Source organism: Vipera berus, assembly GCF_964194415.1.
Source record: "Vipera berus genome assembly, chromosome: 5".
NCBI lineage: Eukaryota > Metazoa > Chordata > Lepidosauria > Squamata > Viperidae > Vipera > Vipera berus.
Window position 1 is genome coordinate 43,451,051 of NC_138207.1, and position 26,753 is coordinate 43,477,803.

At 37.4% G+C, this 26,753-nt stretch overlaps 1 protein-coding gene across 4 annotated transcripts; it reads left to right on the forward strand.

Annotated features, from left to right (window-relative positions):
* The first annotated feature begins 2,522 nt into the window (after nucleotides 1–2,522).
* Nucleotides 2,523–25,811, forward strand: ATG16L1 (autophagy related 16 like 1). 4 transcript variants are annotated; one of them, XM_081330045.1, is made up of 20 exons: nucleotides 2,523–2,663; nucleotides 2,852–3,060; nucleotides 4,875–4,968; nucleotides 6,075–6,180; nucleotides 6,790–6,863; nucleotides 6,952–7,203; nucleotides 8,279–8,344; nucleotides 10,573–10,659; nucleotides 11,884–11,940; nucleotides 12,124–12,171; nucleotides 12,861–12,963; nucleotides 15,008–15,113; nucleotides 15,801–15,871; nucleotides 17,644–17,715; nucleotides 19,780–19,900; nucleotides 22,403–22,508; nucleotides 23,118–23,267; nucleotides 23,558–23,605; nucleotides 24,020–24,121; nucleotides 24,458–25,811. In XM_081330045.1, the coding sequence occupies exons 2-20, from the start codon at nucleotides 2,946–2,948 to the stop codon at nucleotides 24,549–24,551; spliced, it is 1,872 nt and encodes a 623-aa protein (XP_081186171.1). In that variant the 5' UTR covers nucleotides 2,523–2,663; nucleotides 2,852–2,945; the 3' UTR covers nucleotides 24,552–25,811. The 4 variants fall into 4 exon arrangements, with proteins under 4 accessions (XP_081186171.1, XP_081186172.1, XP_081186173.1 ...); XM_081330046.1 differs by lacking the exon at nucleotides 12,124–12,171; XM_081330047.1 differs by lacking the exons at nucleotides 11,884–11,940; nucleotides 12,124–12,171.
* Nucleotides 25,812–26,753: the final 942 nt, after the last annotated feature.

Here is a 26,753-nt window from a genome sequence, read left to right on the forward strand (position 1 = left end):
TGTGAAGCTCTACTAAACATGCTGTAGGATATGTTTATGATAGCTTTTTCCAAGTTGAATTTGCCAGTCCAGTTAGATATCGGAGAACAGATTTGCTGAGGAGAAAAGATTTGCTGAGGTTCTCATCACCTCTGGAATACCATCCTCAGGGACTCCAGATTCAAGCCTTCTTAGTGATGGCCCTACTTTAGAAGAGCTTATTCCTGAATATCTGAATCACCCTCTCCTTTTTTAAAGAGCTGTAAAGTCATGTCTCTTCAGAAAGGCATTTGGAGATGAATAAGATTATGCTACCCCCAAATGGTGGCACATCAAATTGTTTAATTATAATTGCAATGATTTATTTTAATCTTATTGTATTAATAATGCAAGTTACTAAGAGCTTTAGAAAACGGAGTGATATAAATGGTATAAACATGCAAACAAATAAGTCATTTACTCATTACCTAGGACCAAGACGGTTTTATCTTGAAAAATTAGAAAATGACCTTGTAACCAATGATAAACCTAGGTAACAAAGCCAAATTTCTAAATCTTCAGAATGGTGTTCATCTGAGGTCCAGACCTGGAAAATATAAAGATGAGTGTAAACGTTATGTACAGTGTATGTTTGCTTAATATGAACATTACAGTTTAGTCCAATAAAGTTTCACATGAATACAACATGAAAATTTCCTGCCTAGTAATCCCTAGCCTATTTGTGAGAATGCTGTAAATGACTACTGAAGAAACTGTGCAGAGATTAGGTGGATGGATGTAAGGAACTGGCCTGCACAGGAAAGTTATTTATCACAAACAAGATTCACCTATGTACACACATGTGAAATTCTATACAGATAGTCCTCAATGTACGACCACAACTGAGCCCAAAATTTATGTTGCTGAGAAATTTTTAACTGAGTTTTGCCCTATTTTACGATATTTCTTGCCACATCTGTTAAGTGAACCACTGCAATTTTTCACTTAACACAGTTGTTAAGTGAATCTGGTTTCCCCATTGACTTTGCCTGTCAGAAGGTCGCAAAAGGTGATCACATCACTCCAGGACACTCAACCGTCATAAAGCATACAAATGTAAATCACATGACCATGGGGATGCTGCAATGGTCATAAGTCAAAAGTCTTCAAAACATAAAATATTTAATGAAATTTTCTAAAATAGCTACTGGAAAATAAAGATCACGGCAATAAAGATAATTGGAGCATATTGTTTTCTACCACCTATTTCTACTTCATTCTGTAAAGCCGACATAAAATTATAACTAACACTTTCTTTTGCTTGAGTCCGGGAGCAGGCTTTGTTAAAATCACCCCATTTTGAATGTAAACAAATTATCTTCCACTGCCATAAGAGGAAAACCAAATAAACTGAAATGATGGTCAGCACCTCTTTCCCCAAAGCCAAGTTGCGCGATCCGTTATCATCGTTCGCACTGGATAAATGCCGACCAGAGATGAAGGAGAAAAACAAGCTTGGCCCAATTATAACACAGAACTAAGATTTGTAGCACTCTAGTTTACTTCACTATTTCTTAACCTTGACGGCTTTAAGTTGTGCGTATTTCAACTCCCAGAATTCTTCAGCCAGCGCATCTTTAAAGTCGCCAAGGTTGAGACATAACGATCTACGGTGTCTGTTGGCAGAGAAGTTGGACTGAGTTCAGCGTGGGAGGGGAAGGGAAAGGTAACGTCATCCCCGCCTCACTTGAATTGAAGCTCAGCCTAGAGCAGGGGTAGGGAACCTTGGCTCTTTTATGACTCATGGACTTCAACTCCCAGAATTCCTGAGCCAGCATAGCTGGCTCAGGAATTCTGGGAGTTGAAGTCCATGAGTCATAAAAGAACCGAGGTTGCCTACCCCTGGCCTAGAGTATGAATTCCAAAGAGGAGGTTTTTAAGAAGAGACTAGATCAGGGGTAGGGAACCTTAGCTCTTTTATGACTTGTGGACTTCAACTCCCAGAATTCCTGAGTCAGCATGGCTGGTTCAGGAATTCTGGGTATTGAAGTACACAAGTCATAAAAAAGCCAAGGTTCCCTACCCCTGGACTAGACAGTTACTTGTCTGAAACAATACAGGTTCTCCTGCTCGAGCAAGGGGCTGGACTAGAAGACCACCAAGGTCCCTTCCAGCTCTATCCTATCCTATCCCATCCTATCCCAATTAGCGATCGGTGTAGCGGAGAGCAACTATGCCATAATTCCCCGCCCAAAGCGGCGCGCAGCTAAAGCGCCTCTTCTCAGCATCCTTGCCTAAAATGGCGCATGTCCAGGGAGCCCTGACTAGCCTCGTCTGCAGCCATTTTCTACCCCGCTTTTGCCTTTACGATTGCCGTGCAAGCCCGCATTTAACAAGAAGGGCACTCGCAAGGATAGACCTGTAACTGATTTAGCGACGCGCGATCGCTAAACGCGTAATCCACATTCTGCAGGAAAGGGCGGTCTTGTGAATCAGGCACTGAGGTTGGAGCCTAAGGTGATTAGCCTGCGACGCAGGAAGAGGAAGCCCGCTAGTGACGCCATCTCTCTCGGACCAAGGGGAACTCTGTGAAAGACTGTCGCGGAAATGGATGGGGGCTGCGGCCCGATCGAGGGGTGCGCGGAGGGGCCTTCCAGGTGAAGGCGGCATCCAACTGCCACCCTCTTTCTCCTTGACGCTCAGCGGTGAGTTGTGCCCGTGGGTCTTGGGTCTGTTCCTGGGTGGGTCCGGCAGCCAGGATGACTGGACGCCTCCCAATTTTCTGGTCCCTTTTCATTCTCCTGGTCTTCTCGAATTCCTGTTTCTTTCTCAACCCCGATCGGGCTTCCTGACTTGTCTGCTACTGCATTGTTATCATTATCATATTCTTTAGAGTCCTGGATCCAGACCAACTCTGTCATAGGGAAAACCCGCAGCCAGATGACTTGGGTTTGGGGCAGGGTGTAACGTCCCAGATCTCCGGCAACATGTCTGCTGGGCTTAAGACATCGAGCTTCCCCACCTGGAAGCGACATATCCTGGATGAATTGAAGCGTCGAGACCGGTTACAAAGACAGGCCTTTGAAGAGATAATCTTGCAATGTAAGAGCTTTCGGAAGAATCATCTGAAAATCCTCACTTTAACTAGCAGGCCAGAATTGCCAATGAATTCAATTATAAATATTGTGATTGCTCGACTAGATAAGGGATGCTGTGTTGTTGCTACTGAAGTTTAATTAGTTTGATTGATGAGTGTTTGGGCCAGTTTCAGTAAAGTTTCAATAAACTTCAATAAAGTTTCAGTAAACTAGCAACATTTCCTAATTCTTCAATAGATTCCAGAAAATAAACCTCAAAGAAAAAAGCAGGAATGATATATTGTATGAAAAAAGGAGTTGTGTGTTACTAATTTCATCTTAATGAACTGAACATAAATTTATAAATACTATTGTTTTTAGGCTAATGCCTCCTTAAGTAACACCAGCTGCCTGCAATTAGTGCAGGTTCGCATCCCACCAGGCTCAAGGTTGACTCAGCCTTCCATCCTTCCGAGGTAGGTAAAATGAGGACCCAGATTGTTGGGGGCAATTAAGCTGACTTTGTAATAATGCCGCTTGGGGTGTGTGTGAAAGCCCTAATAAGCAGGCATATACATAGAATGAAGGCTACTGCTAAGCTTGTAAGCCGCCCTGAGTCTTCGGAGAAGGGCGGGATATAAATGGAATTAAAATAAAAAAATAACTAAAAATAATACATTAGGCTAAAATTTGTTCATTGGCTTGTGATTGTGTGTGTTGTGCAAACAGAGTTATTTGGGCTTTTTTGGCACTCTTGTTATAGACACTCAAACAATTGGTTATAGACACTCAAACAAACCTGTGAACTAATGTATTATATAAACAAAGATTAGAAAGTATCCACTCCAATAAGGCATAATGCTATTTGCATATTATATTTCATATTTGTTTGTGTATGTGTATGTGTTCATTTGACTGAAGAGTTTGGCAAGATTTTCAGAAGTGATTTGTCATTGCCTCCTTCCTAGGACTGAGAGAGTTACTCAGCTAGCTTCTTGCAAAAACATAACTAGAACATGTGGTCTCCTGGATTCTGGCCCAATGCTTTAAGCACTACACCAAAGTGGCCCATTTTTATGGATTTGGGATTGTAATAAAATATAGATTCCAACCCTGAACTTTGAATACTTCTTGTTTATGTTCTGCTCAGTGGCAAGGAATCTTCTCATTAGTTCAGTAGCATAAGGAGAATTACCTGATTGCTTGAGATATTTGCTGTCAGGCCAGCACCCATTTGGTGAGAAAGAGGTTTTGCAACCTCAAACAATCTTTTGTGACTACTGATGTGCAGGTTCTGAGGTTTTGCTTGATAAAAAATATAGGAAACCAGAAGTTGCCTTCAAGCTTACCTGTTTATTCAGCTGAACAAAGATGGGCTTCTGTACAAAAAGACCAAAAGCTTCAAATAACAGAAAAGCCTGCATTCATAGGCCTGCAAGTGACCAGAGAGAGAGGGGTCATCTGCACGTATTCACAGTTGATCCTGTTCCGTAAGTCCTGGTCATCACTACATCAGAGAACCCCCTTCCTGATTCTGTTATTCAAAATACCAGATTATAAAATAGAACAATGTCTTATTAAATGACTCATTCATTTACAGAAGCCTGGTTGAATAAATCTGAACTCATAATCCTATTATTGTGTACTGTGAGAGAATGTAGTCTTGGTTAGGCGTGTTTTCACTGCAATACAAGAGCTTGTCTGAAATAGGTATAATTTATGTGAAAATGTTTGTCTCAGTTCAAAGAGTATAATAGCATAGCAAACTTATTAATAGACTGCACAATTAATAACATACTTTTCCCTTTTTTAAAAAAATTAAATATTTTGGCCTGTTAGATAACAAGCTCTTGGAGAAGTCAGATTTCCATTCAGTGCTGGCTGACAAGCTACAGGTGGAAAAGTACGATTTGCCAAGCCGGCATGAGATCAGGTACTTGTATCAATTCTAGTGACAGTTATTGTGACTGCTTTAAAACCAATAATATAACAGAGCATTTTGCTCTCCTGTGTAATATTCATCACATATTTTTTTACTATCAGTAGCTACTGCAGAACTTTTTGTTTGGTGCTGTACATGTTGTACATGCTTTATTATGTTAACGTAACCTTAATTTTATAACATACAATTCATACAAGTAATACTCGTGTTACAACTATTCCTTTAGTGACTGAAGCTACAGTGGCACTAAAATAAGCGACTTATGATCAGTCTTCACATTGTCCCATTATCGTGTCCCATTGTTGTGATCAAAATTCAAGTACTTGGCAACCAGTATATATTTACAATCATTGCAGCATTTTGAAGTCATGTGATTACTATTTGTAACCTTCCTAGCAGGCTTCCAACAAGCAAAGTCAATGGGGAAGCCGGATTCATTTAATGACCACATGATTCACTTAAAAAGTACAGTGACTCACTTAACAGCTACCTTGTTAACAGTGGAAATTCTGGTCCAAATTGTGGCCGTAGGTCAAGGACTACATGGTGATAAGTTATGCAAATGGTGCAAATTACATCAAATTATGTAATGTCATGTGAATATATACATTCATACAAATTATTAATAAAATGTTAATAGCGTATTGAATAATTTCATATTTTGGGGACATTTGGAATGATAAAATAAGCCCTCCTTCCGCCAAACATCCAAATGGTCCTTAAAAAGAGACTTCATTCTTTTACATAGAGATCAGTTGCATACAGTATCAAGAGGAATGGGAATTTTTTAATGTAATTTCAATGAAATGTCAGTGGAATATCAATATACGGAGATACTTGTGTAGTATAGGTCCTTGTTTAACGACCATCCTGCGACAGTTCAAAGTTACACTGGCATTGAACAAATGGTACTTACAACCGGCCCTGAGAATTCCAGCCATTGCAGTGTCCCTGTTGTCATGTGATTGCAATTGCCAACATTTGTTGTGGCTTCCCACAATTGCCATTTTAACCTGAAGAGTATCTGTAGGTTGAACATCTGTATGATTAAATAGACATACTCAGCATCTTACCTACTGTTCCTTTGGAAAATTCAGCCCAGGACATGATGGTGCAAGAAATGATGCTCATCTTCAAGAAGTAGCTCAATTAAGGATTAAACATCAAGAGGAATTGACAGAGCTGCACAAGAAACGGGGCGAGGTTAGGAAAAAAATTGTGCTTACTTGCAGCAGTACAATGTGCATGCTGTTATTTATTTCTCTATTCCATAAGTTTCACAACAATAAAAATATATGTCCAAAATAACTTTTTATAGTAAGCAGTCAGCCTTTCAGCTTTTCTGATGCTTTTACTGTAGTAAAAAAATCAATATTTATTATTGTAGACAATGCAGCATGTATTCCATTTTTAATTAAGATACTTTGCTTTTGTGATGTCTTCATCTGTTGCTAGAAACCTGGAAAATGAATTATGATGCCTACTTCTTTTAAGATTCTGTGTTTAGAAATTAAGGTACAACTTATGGTACCCTTCAGCTACATTATGTAGTCACGATTTTCTTTTCATTTTTGTATATATTGATTGTTAAATTGGTTCCATATGGGTCTGAGAATCTGCCAAATGAATATAGCATATCTTGCTTATGATTGAGAGATATAAGATACATTCTTAATAAAATGCATGCACTGAAAGAGACACAGAAACTATTGTCTATGTTAAGAATTGTGGTTTTTGGTTAACATAGTTAACATTGTTAATCAATGTTAATATTATTCATTGATATTGATCATTTTTCTCCTTTTTTTGTAGTTGGCTCAATCTGTGATTGACCTAAACAATCAAATACAACAGAAGGACAAAGAAATACAAATAAATAATGTCAAGTGAGTAAAATCCATTTATTGCTAATAGAACTTTATCTTAGTCCTAGCTAGCTTCAGATTTTCATTATATTAGTTGCTTCTATTGAAGAATTGCAGAATATTTACAGAAGATATCTGAACTGGAGACAGAGTGTCATGATTTATGCAACAAGCTTCAAGATCTCGAACGAGCTAATCAGACTCTTAAGGATGAATATGATGCTCTCCAAATCACCTTTACTGCTCTTGAAGAAAAATTAAGAAAAACCACTGAAGATAACCAAGAACTGGTAACCCGCTGGATGGCAGAAAAAGCCCAAGAAGCTAATCGGCTCAATGCAGAAAATGAGAAAGATGTAAGGTATGGTAGTATTTTTCCATGTAACCATGTGAATTCAAACTAAATCTGTATTAGAACCCATCCTCAACGTTTCTTTTTTCTTTCTCCCCATGCATATGCCTTGTATTTCTTTTTCTTTTAATTAATAGAGCTTTTGGATGTGGTTTTGAATCCTTTAAACTAATGGTAGAGGTTTCTTCAAGTTGTGCTGAACACTCATCCATACAGTATAAAAATGGTTTTCTGTTGCCTTTCTGGGAATGTTTTTTAATTTCCTAGTCTGATATTTCTTGATAATTTATCCAGTTATTAACCAGGCTTTGACTTGGCTTGGATTTTGAGCTAAGCCAGCTTCTGAGGTCTAGTCTTTAAATCCTTATGTTCTTAAAATTTTGACATAAGGTTTAGACTTGGTTTGACTATAAAATAGTTAAATGTTAGCTCCTAATACTCTTGATTGTGCCCATTGAAATAGCCTCATTTTTTCCTGGTGTGTTTTTTCATAATATGGATTAGCTATTATATCTAAATTAGTAAACTCAATCAAGAATTAGCATACGTTTCTGTGATGGAAATAATATCTGATGATTCACAATATGTCGGTATAGGGACAGCTTTTAACATATGATGCACTGATTAGAGCAGAGGTCCCAGGGCACCAGGGACCGGTTACGTGTGCTGCCTGCATCCCATGGATGAGGTTTTGCTTGTTTTTGCAGACCGGTTGCTGGCATGCCGCGTACCAGGGGTTGGGGACCCTGAATTAGAGCTATTTTATTTAAGAATTACAGAATGATTTCAAGGCATCTTAAAACAACCTACTTAAGATAAACATTTCTGGCTATTTAAGTTTTCACTTGGGCCTAGAGACACGAGATCCAGTACATTCTGATGAACTTTACATTTTACTAGTGTGAAGATAGAGATAACATTTTCTGAGGCAAAAAGTCTAACCACTGAGATTTCTTTGCCAAGGAGCTTAAGGCAATAATTTCTCCTAATTATCAGTTCCTTCATACTTTGAATACAACTGTTCAAATATTGATAAATGTTACATAGTTGACAGATATTTCCTAATATTTTTCTTCTCTGTTAGGAGAAGGCAGGCTCGGCTTCAGAAAGAACTAGCAGAAGCTGCTAAAGAACCACTGCCAATTGAACAGTAAGCATTTGTCAGTCTAACTACTTCCTAATGACTACATTATTTCCATTTCCAGGCTGAACATATCAAAATTAGTTATCCAAGCTGCGTGCTTGTTTGTCGTCTTACTGGCATTCTGATATAAATCGTGTGGTCAGATAATCCTAATTTTACTAGCAACAAAACTGGATAATGGGGGTAAACATGGTGATTATTTTTTTAGATGGGTGAGAGGAATTATCTTCCCCTTTCCCAACTGTGATAGTATGTGTTCTTAGAAAATTGTTAAGAATCAGAAGTAGAAGAGCACATTTATTTATTAGCAGCAGCTTTGGATGGGCAAGCCTGGATTTTATACCTTCACCTTCATGAATGCTTTCATCTTCTTTTTTAACAGAACCCTAATAGGGTTATATTTTTTTCTGCCAAACTAAAATTCTGATTTAAAAAAAAGTCATATCTTTTCAGCAATACTTGAATTATTATTTTTATATAACTTAATTTTTGTAACATTTGATATTTACTAACTTTAGATTTACAATTTGAAAAAGTTTTATTGTTTCTCTATTGACTAAGATTGTTTTTCTTTATTTTGCTGTCTTATCTTGGCCTTCTGAGCTTAATATGCTCCTTACAAATTCAATGGCTACATCAAGTGAAAGGATCTGGGAATTAAGAACTGATTAGCAATATATCCAATTAACCAGCCATGAACATTTTCCTTTAAATAATTGTGTAGGCATCTGACTGTTTAGTTTAGAAATTACTCTATTTAGAACTTATCTTGCTTTGCTTCACTTGAGCTTATTGCTTTGTTTACTAAGTGAATTTGTTTGGGCTAAGAATTAATTATTGGAGTTTATTTTTAAGTTTATTTTTTTAAGTGTATTGATACAGTTCTAAAATAATTTCAAAGTACAGCAAGTTTATTCCTGCCTATCTATAGAAGAAGAAAAGGCAGAGCCTGGGAATCAGTGTGGAATCATTACTTTCCCTCAACGATCCAAGTCCACTCCCCGCCCCTGAATTCTGTTAATTCTTATCTAGAACCAATTTAGTGCTGGCCATTAGTGTAGGATTAAGCAATATTTAACGTGATACTGATTCTTTGCACCTGACCCTAACTTAATTTCATGAATTTATTATGATTGATTTTACAAGACGGCACTCCCATGTAAAGAATAACTATACAAATATTTGGTAATAACTTAAAAATATTTGCTGCTGAATGAGCATTCTATGTATCTGCAGCCAGATAATGCTTTGAGGGGGCTTGTTGTTATTACCTTGGATCCAGTGGTGGGATTCAGCCAGTTCGCACCAGTTCGGCGTAAGCGGTAGCTAATTTTTTGTTGTCCAGGCCCAGAATGGACTTCCAAAAGTGGCATCCGCACAGAGAACCGGTTGTTCACGTGTTCGAATCCCACCACTGCTTGGATCCAAACCCACCTTGTTACTTTGGCAGTCTTAAAAATGACCATGGACTGCACCAGCCTTACAGCTGAGACTGTGGAGTCCTTGGTGTCTCTGAGCTTTGTTGTTTTCTTGCAGACAGTTCATTATCAAACTAGGTAACATCATCAATGCTAGCAGGGAGTGGGGTTTGATCTCATTTCACATACCAATGGCTTCCCTGTCAGTATTTGTAGGAGTGGTCTTGATGGTTCCTTTGGCTGTCATTTACTGCTTGTTTGTCTGAGTTGGTTGAGGTATTATTGTGTGCTTCTTGGTCTAATGCTAATCTCGGCATTAATCTCTGCTCATCTGGGTCTTGATTGCTAGTGAGGAGGTGCTTTGGTCTTTTTGTTTCCTTTTTGGCTTTTTGATTTTCTCTGTTGAAGAGCTGAGAGTTAAATTGCATCCCATCCCAGGGAATAGTAAGGGAGGAAAATGCTGAAATCACAAGTACTATACAATAGCATGAATGCAGCCTTTGCTGGAATTCCATGGGTAAAAATAAAATCCTATTTTCCTTTGTCAAGTTGTTTAGAAATAGTTATATTTTAACTGTGCAAACAAGTCACATTCAGACAAATTAAATAATTTCATTGTACAAACTGTTAAATAGGATTAAAAATCGTAAAAGGCAAATAAAATATAGCCATGGCATAGCTAATTCTGTTGTTCAGTTATTGTGCTATTAAAAATGGTAGTGAAATTCTGCATTTGAAATAGTAGGGGAAGAGGGCTGTTTAATATGAAATGCCTGATCTTCTTGAACATTCAAGGAATGATCTGTCATTCTTCAGAGATGATGATATTGAAGTCCTTGCTGATGAAACCTCCGATCCAGCTGAGGACACATCTCCAGTTCGTGCTGTCTCACGGACATCAAGGTAGTATTTGAGCAGAGAAGTTTGAAAACATGTTTTTCAAAGAGTTTCATGAAATATTTTCAGGTTGGATAAAATCTGTAGGTATTCTTGATTTGATTCAGGAAGTTCATTCGAGAAGCAAACGTATTGAGAAAATTATTCCCTGGATAGATGAATGATAAATTAATTGATAACAGATGCCAGTATGAAAATAATTTATCAGCTATATGCCCTATTGTAATAAAATGAAAATTGCACAGCTGATGTTTTTAGCTACCATGGGATACGAATGGGAAAATTAGCTAGTCAATTATGCCTCTAGGAAACACTCCAATAGTTAATAGTTTTGTGATCTTATTTCTACTGATTTTTTTGTGAAAATGTCTATTTTTCAGTATCATTAGCTAGGAATGTTTTGAAACAGTAGGACTCACAAATAAATATAAGGAAGGAGTCTCTCCTTTTCTCTCCACATCTGCTTTTTATCATAGTGTTTATTCCTGACACTGGAAAGAGCAATGTAAATAAAGCTTTTGCGGCCTTGAATTTAAATGTGCTCTCAGTTAGAAATGGCCCCTCAGCTTTCAAGAGCTGGGTTTATACCAACATTCTCAGTTTGTTTATGGCAGAGCCATGTCATAGTAATAGTAAAGGGAAACTCAAATCCTCTGTGTAAATATTAACAAGATCAAAATTACAAAGGTTGCAAATGTTAAGAGCTATGCTAGTTAACGCTGTAGGCTTTATATAAAGTTTCCTTTTTGGATAGTTGGCTCATCTAATGTTGGTGACATCTGCAAATAATAGATTCTTAGACAAATTTCTTTCCAACTTTGCATTGTAATTGAATCTGCAAACAAAACATGCAGAATTTAAAAGTCTTTCCATTTAAACTGGCTTAACAGCAAAAATGTTTACTTTTCCTGTTAAAGGCCATTATGGGCTAACCATCACATTAGTCACCAGAATGCTTGGGAATATGCCTTCATATAAGTACACCTTTAATTTTATTCTCAAACTTCCAGTGAATTATATCTTTTTGGGAACCTTTTTCTTCCTGCTCATATAACAATAGTATTCAGTTCGTAGTTGTTTATGCAAGCTTTTGACTTAGAACCAAGTTGGTGGCTTTTTCTGCTGTCCTGTTATCATTTGCTTTCCTTGCTGAATGTGGGGCTTCAAAATTGAGCGTTATGGGCTTGTGTGTTTTGATCTCCTTGAAAACTGTCCTCCCCTTCTCTTTAGTAAGCGACTCTCCCAGCCCACTGGAGGCCTTCTGGATTCTATCACTAATATCTTTGGGTAGGTTGTTATGCATTTACCTTTTCATTACATATTAGTTCAATATATAGCAGCACTTCAGTGATACTAGGCATGCAAACAATTTTTCTTATGTCAAGCCTTCTTCTAGCTCCTATCTCTCCTTTTCTTTTGTGTTCAATTCCTTACTTCTGCTGTGTGCTGACCTCTGATCTTTCCCTCCAGTCTGTCTGAGTCTCCCCTTTTGGGACATCACTCTTCTGATACTGCCAGGTGAAAATTTGCTTGAAATTATTCACACTTAATTTAGCATGTGATGAGGGTTGCTGAATAATTGTCTCATGTTGTTTCTGTAGCATTGAAAACACATTCTAGTTAAATAATACATAGATATCGTGGATGCTTGAGGTATAACAACTTAGGGAAGAAATGCTGGACATAATCTACATGATTCCTGTGCCCAGTCATTTTAGTTATTTGTGTGTGTGTGTGTGTTATGTAGAAGCTCTCTGTTAATAATGAAATATGAGTTTTAAATTAGGCATTAATCATAGGTTATGTATCTTTGCAACTAAATAGGATTGACCTTGTATAGGAAAAAACATTTAAAATAGTAGCAGATATTTAACAAATAAATAAATATTGGTGTTCCTCAACCCAAACATTTCCAATTTGGGATTCAGTGCAACAGCTGTAACGGTGATAAAATTTTTCCCCACTATATTGATTGGATTCACATGAGAAACTAGATGCAAAGGCTATAGAGGAGTCCCTAATATGCACAACCAATTCTGGGTATTGATTCCCTGTTTTTGTTGAATACTTGAATTTGTTTTAAGACTCCTTGCCTTTCTTTCCAATCTTACCTATTGTGTAGTTGAGGTCATCCCCCTGCCTATAATCTGAAGACATAGCTAATTTCCTCTGTATACTTATTTGCATACTGATGTAACCTTTCTCAGGAGGCGTTCTTTATCCTCATGTCCTATCCCTCAAGATAATACTGATGTACATCCTACTGCAAGCAGAGAGGTCCGACTACCCAACATAGCAGTGTGTGTCTTTGTAAGTATGTCTAGGATGCATTATCTTAAAAAATTAATATGTTTTACTGAGTAGTTTTCCTATTTACTTTTGTGTGATACTTTGCCGTGTAAACATGTAAAGTGCTTCAAGTTTTACTTCGTGTTCAGTCAACCATTTCTTTGTCTTTCTGATCAGATGCTATATGTTCCTGACATAGCAAGCCCAAGGGGCTTTTGTGACTTTGGAAAGAATTGTAGTGTGGCTTTTGCAACAAGAAATGGGGTCCTTCTAAACCAGCCAGAACCTGAGAAAGAAATTCTAAGAAATACTGAGGTCAATGATGATTACAGAAAGGTCTGATTGCACTAGTGAAATTGCACATCCACAACTTCTAGAGCTCCCAACAGTTTTCTTTCTTCCATCCATGCTCCAGTAATGCTAACAGATGTTATGAAGCTGCTGACATTATGTGGGTATCGTCAGTTCATGTTGCTTTGCAGTCGAAAGCACCTAGAGTTGACTCTCCCCCAACAAAATCAGTCAAGGAGCTGGCAGTTCTGGACTGTGTTCTTAACGTGCATGATCTTTAGTTTTCAAGCTGAGACCTCTTTATTTCCTGCATATATTTTTTTCTGACTCAGTATCACTTTTCTACTAACCTCTGTAGTATATTTTTTTAATTAAATGCATAAAGTTATTTAAATAAAATGACCATATATATGGAATAGATTTAGAAATGACATGGAATAAACACACAACAAATACATTTCTATAATGTAAGCATTTAATCCTAAACAGTGTAAAATCACTTCATAATGTACAAGTACTAAACATAATCTAGCAAAAATACACACAAACATAGAGGCATAATTACAAATTTAGTAATTGTTTTACCTTATAAAAGGGACGCGGTGGCTCAGCCACTAAAGACGCTGAGCTTGTCATCTGGAAAGCTGATAGCCTGAGTTCAAGACCCGAGTGCTGTGCGACAGGGTGAGCTCCCGTTACTTCCCCAGCTCCTGCCCACCTAGCAGTTTGAAAGCATGCAAATGCGAGCAGGTAGTAAATAGGTGCCCCTTTGGAGGGAAGTAACAGCATTCTGTTCGGTGTATAATCGTGCTGGCCACATGATGACAATAGAAAAGTCTTTGAACAACACTGCCTACCTTGGCTAAGAAACGGAGATGAACACTGCCCCCTAGAGTCAGACACGACTGGACAGGGGAAAACTTTACCTTTTAACCTTATAAATGCAAAATTATTTTTCTTTTCATTCAGATATATTAATAGTCAGATTTACTGTTTCACTAATCCCCCATTCTTTTCTTGACTGCTTTTCAACATGTAGTTTTTATCATTTCTTCAGTATTTAGCTGAATGCAGCATTTTAGGAGTAGAACTCGTTGATGCCAAAAAAATAGTTCCTAGGCCTTTGTTCTGGATTTTAAAAAAAAGAAAAGAAAAAAGATTTGGTTGTACATGTATTTAGTTTCTTTTTTTTTCTTTCATTCAATCATTTCCAACTTGCCTAGACGGGTCCTTGCAGTCTTCTTGGCAACATTTTTAGAAGTGGTTTGTCATTGTTTTCTGCCTAGAACTGAGAGAAAGTGACTGGCCCAAAATCACCCCACTGGCTTCATACCGAAGGCAGGATTGAACTCACAGTACCCTGATTTCTAACCAGATTTATTTATTTATTTATTTATTTGTTTTTATAAACCGCCCTTCTCCCGAGGGACTCGGGGCGGTGTACAGAATAAGGTAGGCATACAGAATGAACAATAGTGAAAACAAACAATAGTAAAATACAAGCTGGGACCCCAGATTAGAGCTATCAGGCCAGGCCAGACTGCTGGAACAGATAAGTTCTGTCTTACTACTAAACCAAACTGGGTGTCATAAAGTTTATTATACATAGCTTTAAACAGAAAATGTATACTTAAAAACTCAAGAGTTGATAGACTTTTTTTTGTTACTTTATTAGAGTCTCGTTCAGGTTTTTTTAATGTATGCTGTTAGAAGCTGACAGATCTGGGTCCTGAAATCATCAATAATTGTTGTCTGTTGTTTTTCATCTTCTTAGGATGCACATGATGGGGAGGTTAATGCAGTCCAGTTCAGCCCCGGATCTCATTTGTTAGCAACAGGAGGCATGGACCGGAGAGTCAAAATTTGGGAAGTTTTTGGTGGTAAGTCCTTTAAAGAAATATAGATAAAAAAGACAAGAGGTTTTAATTCATGGACACATGCTTTTTTGCTTACAAGTTTGATTCTATAGTTGATATCTTTAAAAGGTAGCTACAATTCTGAACTAAGAAATTAATGTAGGAATCCCCAAATAAATCCCTAATGCATTGGAGGGATAAAATAGCTTTTCCAAAACTGTTCAGACAATAGAACAGGGAGGTCAAACTCGCAATGTCATGTGACGTCTTGCGACATATCACAACTTTTTTTCTATTGCCGGCAATGGGGTGCGCATGGTTTCGCCATGACGCATCTGGCCCGCAGGCCGGCCGTTTGACACCCCTGCAATAGAAGATATATGGGTTTACTGATGCAGCACAATCTTGGTTTGATAATCCCTACCATTTCCATTAGAAGGATGTAGTGAAATACCTAGGTTGGAAAAAAGAATATTCTGTGCCCAAATTCTGAAGAGTAGCATCATAAGATAGAGTAATCAGAACTGAGACTTACAGCCTGCCTTACCTATAAATCAGTTTTATGAATCAAGAAATAGAAATGACGTATTACTAATTCTAAATGATCAGTTCTGTGGTTTATATCTTTGAGATATGTTTCTTAGCTAGATTGAATGACATTGACGCGAATTCATGCTTTTTCTTGCCTCCTAACTTTTTTTTTTATTACAGATAAGTGTGAATTTAAAGCCGCCCTATCTGGCAGTAATGCAGGGATTACTAGTGTAGAGTTTGATAACGCTGTGAGTATGGATGTATTTCTTTTTTGCAAATACATTCTGCCCTGCTTCACTAGCACATCATTTATGGCATTTCCAGAAGAACAGTCAATATAAAAATAAAGAAATAGGATTGAATTGCTGCATAGTGCAGTTTGCTTGGTATCAGTATATATTGACTGTTCCTCTGGAAATATCAAAAGAGATACCTTAAAACACCAATAATCAATTTTTTTAAATAACCATATTCATAAAATATTCTTCTCTTGATTTTAATCCAAAAGATAAATGAATTTTAAAATATGAATAATTCTATATTTAAAAAGCTACAATATATCTCGAATTCAATCCAATCCTCAAATTCCAAAGTCAACAGTTGATTTTTCCTCCCTTGATTTGTAAGCTAACAGTGGTCTCCAAGTCAAAAGAAATTTCATCAAATTATTGTCTCTAAGCAAAGCAGTCGATTTCACCATCTCAACTGGCTCCATTACTTTCAAAAGCCAGTTTGGTTTAGTGGTTAAGGCAACAGGCTTGAAAGCAGACTTCTAATCCCTCCATAGCCATGAAAGCCAGTTGGGTGATCTTGGGCCAATCACATCTTCTGAATCCAACTTACCTCACAGGGTGGTTATTGTGGGAAAATAGGAAGAGGAATGTTGTTGCATATGTTTGTCACCTTGAGTTATTTGTAAAAATAAGAAAAGTGCAATACAAATAAATAAGTAAAATTCTTCCATTGTGGGCATATTTTCTTCTTTCCATTTTTGGACAGATAGTAACCTTGCCACTGATGTCACATATAGAAACAAAATTTCATGCTCCCCCCCCCCAATTGCTTATTTGCCTTGCCTAAAAGAAAAGCCTTGGGTTTTAATTTTATGTCTGATTTCAAAATTTTCTAAACCCATAGTTTCCAATATGCCCATCCTCTTCCTTGAGTAATACCAATGCACATTAAAAGACAGATCATCTGGAAAATTAAGCAATTGCTGAGAAGTGGTATAAAATTGTCATCTTTTTAGTACTATTTTATTATTCTTTTTTAGACCTGTTGCCTGTGTGTGTGTGTGTGTGTGTGTGTGTGTGTGTGTGTGTGTGTGTGTGTAAAAATAAATAAAAACCCTGAGCAGGTTATTTCTTTAATAATGCCGAAGCCTATAACTTAAGTCTGTACTACTTCTACAAGACAGGGCAACAATGTTTTGCTGAGGTCAGTGATGAATAGTAAAAGGTCTGATTTGCCCAGAATATTGCTTCCCTAACAATCTAACTCCCAGCAGTTACTCTTCCATCTAGCTATAGAAATGCTATGTGTGGGAGAGTATTTGCTGATACAATGTGATATATTCAGCTTGTGTCTTTGTAGAGTATTGAGTAGACACGGCTGAAATTGTTATCCAACATAAAACAATAAAGGAGTTTTAAGTGTTGGAGGCAAGTAAATGGGTATGTGATCTCAGCTTTTTAAACTGAGACCTCTTAATGAAGCAAAACATCTGCACAGGATACTAGCAACAGAAAGAAGAATTAGAAATGGGAGAAAGAATGGATGAGGGAAATAAATGGGAAGATAATGGAGGGGGAAAAATGGAATCAGGGTAGACAATAAGGGGAGAATATGTAAAGGTAATGAAGCTTTAAAAACTTGTAAATAAACCCCAAATGAAGTGATAAGATTAGACAATGGCATAGATTGAGATAAGAGCATAAAATAATGTGAAACAAAATTACTTAGAAATTGTAGATTGTAAAAATGGTTATTGTAGAAAACATTTTAAAAATCATTTCCATAGGGTTCCTGCTTATTAGCGGCTTCAAATGACTATGCCAGTAGGATCTGGACAATGGATGATCATCGGTTACGGGTGAGTATTTCTTCCAGGACATGGCACATTCTGACAAGGTTTATACTGTAGCTATAAAAAAGATGTTATAAATTGAGTGTGATAGTAGATGTTAACACTCAATATATTAAAATTTGAGTTGTCCTTTAATCGTCTTTTACCTGTTTTTATTTGTATAACTTGTTTGATATTTCCAACACAAAGTGATTTGAACATGATATTTGGAAACAGATATTAAGTATTTTTATATGATTCTGAAAGAATTATATAATTTAATAACTTGGCATATATTTTAACTAAACACTATAAAAATGGATAGTAACAGCACTAGGTTGCCAAACTTTTGAAACTGGTTTGGTAAACATAAGAGTATATTCCATATTCATTACTTTCCTTCTCTAATCCACTCTTTTTTTATCATAGCTAAGAAGGTAGGAGCATGTTTTACACACAGACAGCTTTAGTTTCAATCCCTGAGAACCCTGCATTAAACATTAGCAAACTGCATGAACTGCTCTGCCATAGATTATGAACTGTTACTAGATTTGCTAGTGATCTTCTGTATATTGAACTTCATTTCATAGTAAATACAGATAGTCCTTGACTTAGGACCATAATGGAGCCTGCCCATTTCATCACATTCTGATAGTTATTAAGAAAAGCACGCACATGATCACCTCACTTAACGACCCCAATCTTTTCTCTGCCTCTGATCTGGTGCAGGCCCAAGCCTACACTGCAGCACCTCCCCCAACTTCCCAAGCCTTTCAGGGACTCCCATATCCCCTCAGGCAGCCCATTCTCCTGCAGGCCTTAGGCTTTCTTTCCTGCCCCACTGGATCTGCACTGGCCTTGGGCCAGCTTTCCCACCACACTGTTTCCAACACCCTGCTTCCCATCGCCAATCACAGCTTGGCCACTTAGCTTTTTGATAGATCTCCTTCGGCAAGCAGCTTCTCTACCACACAGCCTTCCTACACAGTGGCGACCACGCAGTACCATTCCAGAAGTGGATGTCATTTTGGGGGTGGGAAGAAGGGTTTGGGACTGCAGGGACCCAGTGGGGTGAGATAGTTGGGAGACTGCTGCAGCATCCTGGGACAGTTGGATTGTCAAATGCCCAAATTTTGTTCATGTGATGGGGGGAGGGGGGACTGTAGAGGGTGTAACTTAGAGCAGAGATTGTAAGTCCCTTTGTTCAGTGTCATTTTAATTTTGAATGGGCACTAAATAAATGCTTGTAAGTCAGGGACTACCTGTATTCAATTATAGGAACTTGGAAAGGACTTTGCTGTTTAAAATTGTAGAACTTCACTGATTGGTCAGAGACCAGATAATGGTTTTCTGAAGATGGTCAACCAAATATTCCTAGGAAACAAATGGAAACAGGATATAACAATGAGCCATATCTTGCTGTATATTCCCAGCATAGATAATTGTAGGTTTCATTTGCCAACCATACCTGTGCTCCATTGTTAAATATAACACTAATGAAAATAAAAATACAGGCAGTTTTGACTTCCGACCACATTTGAGCTGCAAATTTATTTTGCTAAGTGAGACATTTTTAAGTGAGTTTTGCCCTATTTTGCGACCTTTTTTGCTACTGTTGTTCAGTTAATCATTGCAGTTGCTAAATTAGTAACACGATTGTTAATGAATCTAGCTTCCCCATTGACTTTGCTTGTCAGACGGTCACAAAAGGTGATCCCATGAGCCAGGTCGCTGCAACCCTCATAAATATGAATCAGTTGCCAAGCATCTGAATTTTGATCATGTAACCACGGGGATGCTGCAACAATCATATAAGTGTGAAAAACAGTCATAAGTCACTTTTTTCAGTGCCATTGTGCCTTTCAACAATTACTCAATGAATTGTTACTAAGTCAAGGACTACCTGTATATGCAACCTTTTGGATATCTATTTCAGATGCCAAAACTAGTGCTCATACTTGTATAGAAAGGCCATTTCTTAGTTCTCAGTGTAGAATGAAGGCTAAGTAATTGTTTAAAATTATATTTTTGTTAAACTATTGAATAGTGAGTGTAAAAATTTGTTTTCTTGCCTCATGTCAATTTCTCTAGCACACGCTCACGGGGCATAGTGGAAAGGTTTTATCAGCCAAATTCCTTCTGGACAAAGCTCGCATTGTATCTGGGAGTCATGACAGAACACTCAAGCTATGGGACCTGCGCAGCAAAGTCTGTAAGGAAGCCGTTTCACAGTTTCCCACAGTATGCATCAAAGGGACAAGAAGAACACTCATTGACTGATTACCTCTCAAAGCATTCAAAATTGCTGTTCTGTTAATCTTCTGATATGTATATGGATTCAAAGCTGGCTTCTTCCCTTGGGGTAGGACACTGAAAATGAGGAATGTTACTAAAGACTCATTCCATTGATCAGTGGAACTAAACATTTTACTGTTGCCCCAAGAGTCATCTGGGTAGTCACCACTGACTGATGTTAAGAAAATGAATTTCGAATAAGTGAAATAGGTTTTGATTTCTAAATTTTCTTGACTTTGAAGCCATATCAGTCATTGGAGAAAAATGGCTAATCTGCTGCTATAAAAAGACACAACCAGATACCAGCATTTAAAAGATCTTATATTGTTTGATTGCCTATTACTTTTACCTAGAATAATTCTTAATAAATTTCTTCTCTTAGTATTTATATGATCTTATTAAAATATTTTAAGTGATAAGTTGATTTCTTCTTCTTGCACATAACACGGATTCTCTATGCCATTGTAGATCTAGGGTAATTTTGCTGTTACAGCAATTGGCATTCTCCCATTTGGTTAGTAATTTTCCTCCTCATAACGCAGATAGGCAGAAGTGGTAGCTATCATCCAGCTCAGCTCATTTCTATTTACCATTCTGCTAATATAACATTGATCCAAATGCTATCCATGCATAAAGTGTGTGTTTATAAAGTATATCATCAGACTATCCCAGATGTTATGTGTTAGGAGTGTGTGTATTACTTTAAAATATCCCTAGCAGTGGACCAATTGTCTGAAGTTGTGACATCAAGCTATCTTTAGGTGTGATTGTTTATACTTCCTGTCCTGTAAGAAAAATATAAATGGATGGCAAAAGCCCCCAGGGACCCTGAATCTTAGCCTAGATCAGAAGACCCAGGGAGGTGGCTAATGGAGTAGAGCAGGGGAATTCTGAAGTCCACCCATGTTATGAGAAAGATTGGAGTAGAGAACACCCCACCTCGTCTCTAGGTGCACTTTGTGCCCTCCCTCTCTCTCCTGCTTAATTTTATTTTAATTGAATTTTTAAATTTAAAATAGTATTTTAATAGTTTATTCTATATTTTATTCAATGTCTGTAAGCTGCCTAGAGTTGTTCTGGTGAGATGGGTGGCATTTAAGTTTGATAAACAGATAAAGTCGTTGTGCAGCTTCCAACTAGCTCAAGGGGGTCCATCTACTGCTATTTCTCTGGGCTTCCTTACAATCTGGAAGGATGTAGATTAAGGACTTTTTAACTTTTAAACCCTATATAAAATTGAAATTTTACACATTTATTCAATAAAATAGTCATTCTCTTTCAGCCCAGTTCACTTCATAGGTTGGTTGTTGTGGGAAAAATGAGAGAAGAAGGAAGTATTAGATATGTTAGTTGCCTTGAGCTACTTATAAAAATAATAAAGACAGGAAAAAATCTAATTTTTTTTTGCTCTGAATGGCACCCATTTTCTCCACACCCAGAGGACCCATTAGCTACCAGCTAGCCAGTGCTACCAAGTATAAAAGAACAAATATATTTTTATTTACGAATCTAATTGATATAGCTGCAAAACTGATTCTAGGTCGTGCATAACAATAGATAAAACAAAAAGTACAAGAACCAGAACAGCAAATACAAATATAAAAACCATAGTTAATTAATGAATATCTTAAAAATTCAAGATGCAAGCATAAGTGAAGGAAGCATACAAAGGACCCCCTGAGCAATGGAGGTATCTAAAGTATCCAGTTCCATGGGAGCCTCAGGCCTGGTCACATGATCTTAAGGGCCTTTCAGAATATCAGAAGGGATAGACCAATCTAATACGTTGCCAGTCATTCTTAAAAAATGAGCAAATTGCTCTTTATGTCTGTCCTTTCTTTCCCTCCTCCCCCCATCTTGTGCTTCAAAAAATAGATGGGGATGAATACTTAGCTTGCTTATGTTCATATTCATAGTTATTTTAGTTCTTTCAAAGTAAGCCAAATAAAGACATAGGGTAGTTTTTGATGTATAAATTAGAGAAATAGCTTTCAAAATTATCTTCTAAATATAGACAGAAGTTTTTTATGGGTGTTTTTCCTGAATTCTGCAATTGAAGAAGCAATTCTGCACCAATATCTTAACAGAATATGCTTTTCTCGGGATTTGAAATTGAATGTAAGCATACAAAGCCAAGGAATCTTTTCGTGGAAATATAATACGGTGAAAGCATCTTCTCCTCCATCCCTTATTTAACTCAAACTACAAAAGTATACTCCTCCATAAGAATTTCTCCAGAATTTTGCTCTGATTGCAATTTCTTCAAAATCTGCCATAAAATTCAATAAGATCTAGTAAGAAGGAATATACAGTAAAATCTCTTTTGCCAACATTAGTGTAAATAAACAATTTTAGCAGGCTTTTATGGAAGTAAGATTGTGGATTCAATTACATGATTAGTAACTTCATCTTTTTAAAGGTATAAAGACGGTATTTGCTGGCTCCAGCTGCAATGATCTTGTCTGCACAGAACAGTGTGTAATGAGTGGACACTTTGATAAGAAAATTCGCTTTTGGGATATTAGGTGAGTGCAACTTCCTTTTGAAATTGGGAGAGACCATTTTGATATCAGAATGATTCCAGTAAGATCAGAACCAGGTTCAGATTCAGAACCTTTTGACTACAAAAGATTTTACATGTTTCTAATGAAGAGTGATAGTCTTCCAATGTGAACTCATACACTTTGAAAAGCCATGTATTAGTCAGACCTGAGGAGAGATACATAAAGAACACCGAAAGCCACACTATTTGACTTTTGGTTCACCTGGCTCAAAGAACCTGGTCAGAGAATGGTCCTGCTTCCAAACTTAGGAAATCTCAACAATACAGGTAGTTTAAGGACTAATACCTTCACATTCAGCTTTTAGGAAGCTGAGTAGGATTCAGTACTCTGGTGAAGAATATAATGCACTTAGGGCCAACGGGGGAAAATACTTTTCCTCAGTGACTGCCACAAGAATGCTAGTGTTCTAAAGTAAATTTACCTATTGCTGTTTTAAAAGGGCTAGATTTACTCTTTGTTCTAAGCTTCAAAGCAGTATATCACTTAACCTAATTAGCACATAAATTATGCTACTGATTACTTCCTTTATCCACTGTAAGATTTTAATGTTGTGTTATATTTTGTTTTTAGAACTGAAAGTGTGGTACAGGAAGTGGAATTGCTGGGAAGAATTACGGCTCTAGATCTCAACCCTGAGAGAACAGAGCTTCTTACTTGTTCTCGTGATGATCTGTTGAAAATTATTGATCTCAGAATCAGTGCTGTCAAACAGACATTCAGGTGAATATGGCTCTGCAAGTGAGTTGTAGATTTCTTATCTTTGTCAAAAGCCAGGAATTCAAAGCTGGTCCTGTTGACATTTAATGGTAATAATCAGCCTTTTCTTGAAAAATATCTTTGATGACTGTCCATGACATCCTAATGTAGATGTTTGTGCTTAATAAAGAAAAAGGCCTGATTGGTTTGATTGTTAATTTTCAGGTTTGTGTGGCTAGGATGTCTTTTTGTAGCTGCCTATAAAATGAATTGGAAAGATACATTTAACATTTGTGGTGGGCTTTTTCTTCCAGTGCTCCAGGATTTAAATGTGGGTCGGATTGGACTAGAGTTGTATTCAGGTAAGAAGCTGAACTAGCAAAACTTGGGTCTGTTCTTTTTATTATTATTTGTATACAGTATACAGTATATTGAGGTACTTGCTTAGCATATTAGATTAGATGAAGTTATTTTGCATTTATATGAAACTTCAAGAACAGAATTACATTCTGTTCCCACTGATCAGAAGAAAAGGGAATTCAGAGCTTCTCATTGTTGTGGTTGTAGGTATTCATTTTGCACTTATTTTTAGTGTTTTAGGTAGGAGGGAAACTAATTTAGTGTCACATGTGCAGTATATTATAGTTAAATATATACATTCCATTTGGTCAAAGGTCTCTTCTAGACTTTTGCGAGATTTCCATCAACTAATGACGCATTGTACTACAAACAGCAGTAACACATTTTTTCTCTGCTCCAAATTTGTGATTTTTCAGCCCTGATGGAAATTATGTTGTGGCTGGCTCAGCAGATGGATCACTTTATATATGGAGTGTGCTCACTGGAAAAGTAGAAAGGACACTTTCCAAGCATCACAGGTGAGTCAAGATAATGCTGTTAAAATCTGAGCCTTCTATATTTTGGAGCAGAAACTAGCCTACATGGGAACCTTCCTGAAGCGGATGCTCCCTACATGTATTGGAAGCTATTATTCCCAGACTACAAGGCTAATGTTAAGTGCTCAGAATATTACTGGAGAATATGAAGAGGTCCATGCCAACAGATCTTTGAGCCAAATGTTTCTCGTTCTACTTACTGTAGTAAATAGAAGTAATCTTCAAAAATAGCGGAGACTGAGCAGCATTGCTTCCTTAACTCAAATTTTGTACCTTTCAGGGATCTAATAACATTTATGTCATCTTTTTTTGTTTCAGCACCCCCATCAACGCTGTAGCATGGTCACCATCTGGAGCCCATGTGGTCAGTGTGGACAAAGGAAACAAGGCTGTGCTGTGGTCTGAATTTTGACCTAAAAGTGCAAAATACTAGCTTGCCAAAAAATGCATGGGAAGACAGTGATCTGTGTCTGCCTAGAGAGGAGAGAAGTCCCATATGTGGCTCTCACCCAAGAGTTTATTTGCCAAGTGCATCAGCTTGCCTTTAGCAAAGAATTATTGATGCATCCATCAGGAAGAAAAGCAGATCCTGATTACAGTACGTTGTTGCTGCTATCTAACTTTCATAAAGGTTTGGGTGTGGAACTGGTCATTTTAAAATGTACCATTTTCACACTGAAAAGTTTCTTATACCAGATAGCAACACTCCTGAAACAATATTCTATGGCATTTCACTGTTGAGTGCTGTAGCAAAAGTTCCTGTATGTCCTAACTTTATGCATGTATTCATACATGTGTCTTCTTCTCTGAGCTAGCTAAGAGACGAGGTAAAGGATCCTAAGACATGGAATGGTGGGATCTGAAGTATAATCTTATTTGAGTAAGCCATGAATTTGGCAGTTGCATCTATGGGACTTCTAGTACTTAGCAAATCACAGCTTCTTGTACCAGCTTGATTTGTGCCAGGCAGAATCGACTGAAAAAAACAGACATTGTATGCTCCAAAGGTTATCCAGGTAGCAGTGATACAGAAGCATTTTAATTTGACCCAGTGCATTTGGGGTTTTAATTGTGGGATACAACAAGATGTTCTGCTGTAACGAAGAATGTATGATAGCATGACTTCCGCACAAAAACCAAATCCACAGCAACTTCTGCTATCTTGCAGTTTTATATTGAGGGTAAAGGACATGAAAGAAAACAAAACACCTGAAGCTGAATGTCCTGGTGCTGGCAAATCCGTATCATTTGCCTCTGACTTAAATGTGCAATATTCTTTCTTTGTCGGAGCTCTCTCTCCCTGCCATGGAGGAGGCTTGGGAGTCTGTATCCTTCGGTGGTTAAATGCACAATATGTTTGAGGAGAACTTGTGGCATCGAACATTTTATCAGCCAAATACTTTTCCACATTCAGTGGGCTGTGATACAAGCCACCAGCATTATATTGCCTTTTAATTTGCACTTTAATTTTTCTTCCTTCCACAACTTATTTTGTATTGCTTGTATTGGAGGGCAGGTGTACAGGATTCTTTTGGGTCTGGGGTTTTCATTAGATCCCTTCATGTTGACAACTTATGCAGAGGAAAATGGAAAGTACATGGGACAAACTTTATTTATTGTACTAATCTGTCCACTAGTACTTGACTGATTATAAATAAACCTATATCCTGCTTCTAAACTTGCGTTGCTTTTTCTTCATTTTTTATCTGCTTTGGATACAGGAATGAAAAGCAGTTTGAAGAGAATACTAAAAGCTCTCTATAAAGTTTCAGCAGCAAATATATTTGCAAAACCTACAATGAGATGCTGGGGCAGAAGGAATAATGCTTTGACTTTGAAAAAAGGCCAACAGCACAGTAGGGATAATCAGAAACAGTTTTGGAAATAGAATGCCAACATTGTAATGCAAATCAGTTGTGTGACCATATCAGGAATATATTCTGGTTGCCGCAACCTCAAAAAGGATATAATGGAATTAAAGGTCATTCAGAGGAGGGCAACTAAGATGATCATGGGACTCGAACTGCTTCCCTATAAGGAAAGGTTGCAACATTTGGGCCTTTTTAGTCTAGAAAGGAGGCAAAAGAGAGGCAGTATGATTGAAGCATACAAAATTGTGCATAATATAGATAAAGTGGACAAAGAGAAGCTGTTTTCCCTTCCAAAAACACTAGAACCAGATGACACTCAATGGAATCCTGAAAAAAATAGAACAGACAACAAGTGTGATTTTTACATAATACATACAGGTAGTCCTTGAGTTACGACCACAATTGAACCCCAAATTTATGTTGCTAAGTGAGACACAAGTGAATTTTGCCCCATTTTGCAACCTTTCTTGCCACAGTTAAGTGAATCATTGCAATTGCTAAGTTAGTAATACGGTTGTTAAATGAATCTGGTGTCCCCATTGACTTTGCTTGTCAGGAGGTCACAAAAGGTGATGATATGACCCCCAGGACGCTGCAAGTGTCATAAACTTGAAACAGTTGCCAAGCATCTGAATTTTGATCATGTGACCATGGGGATGCTGCAACCATCATGTGAAAAATGGTCGTAAGTCACTTCTTTTAGTGCAGTTGTAACTTTGGTCACTATATGAACTATTGTAAGT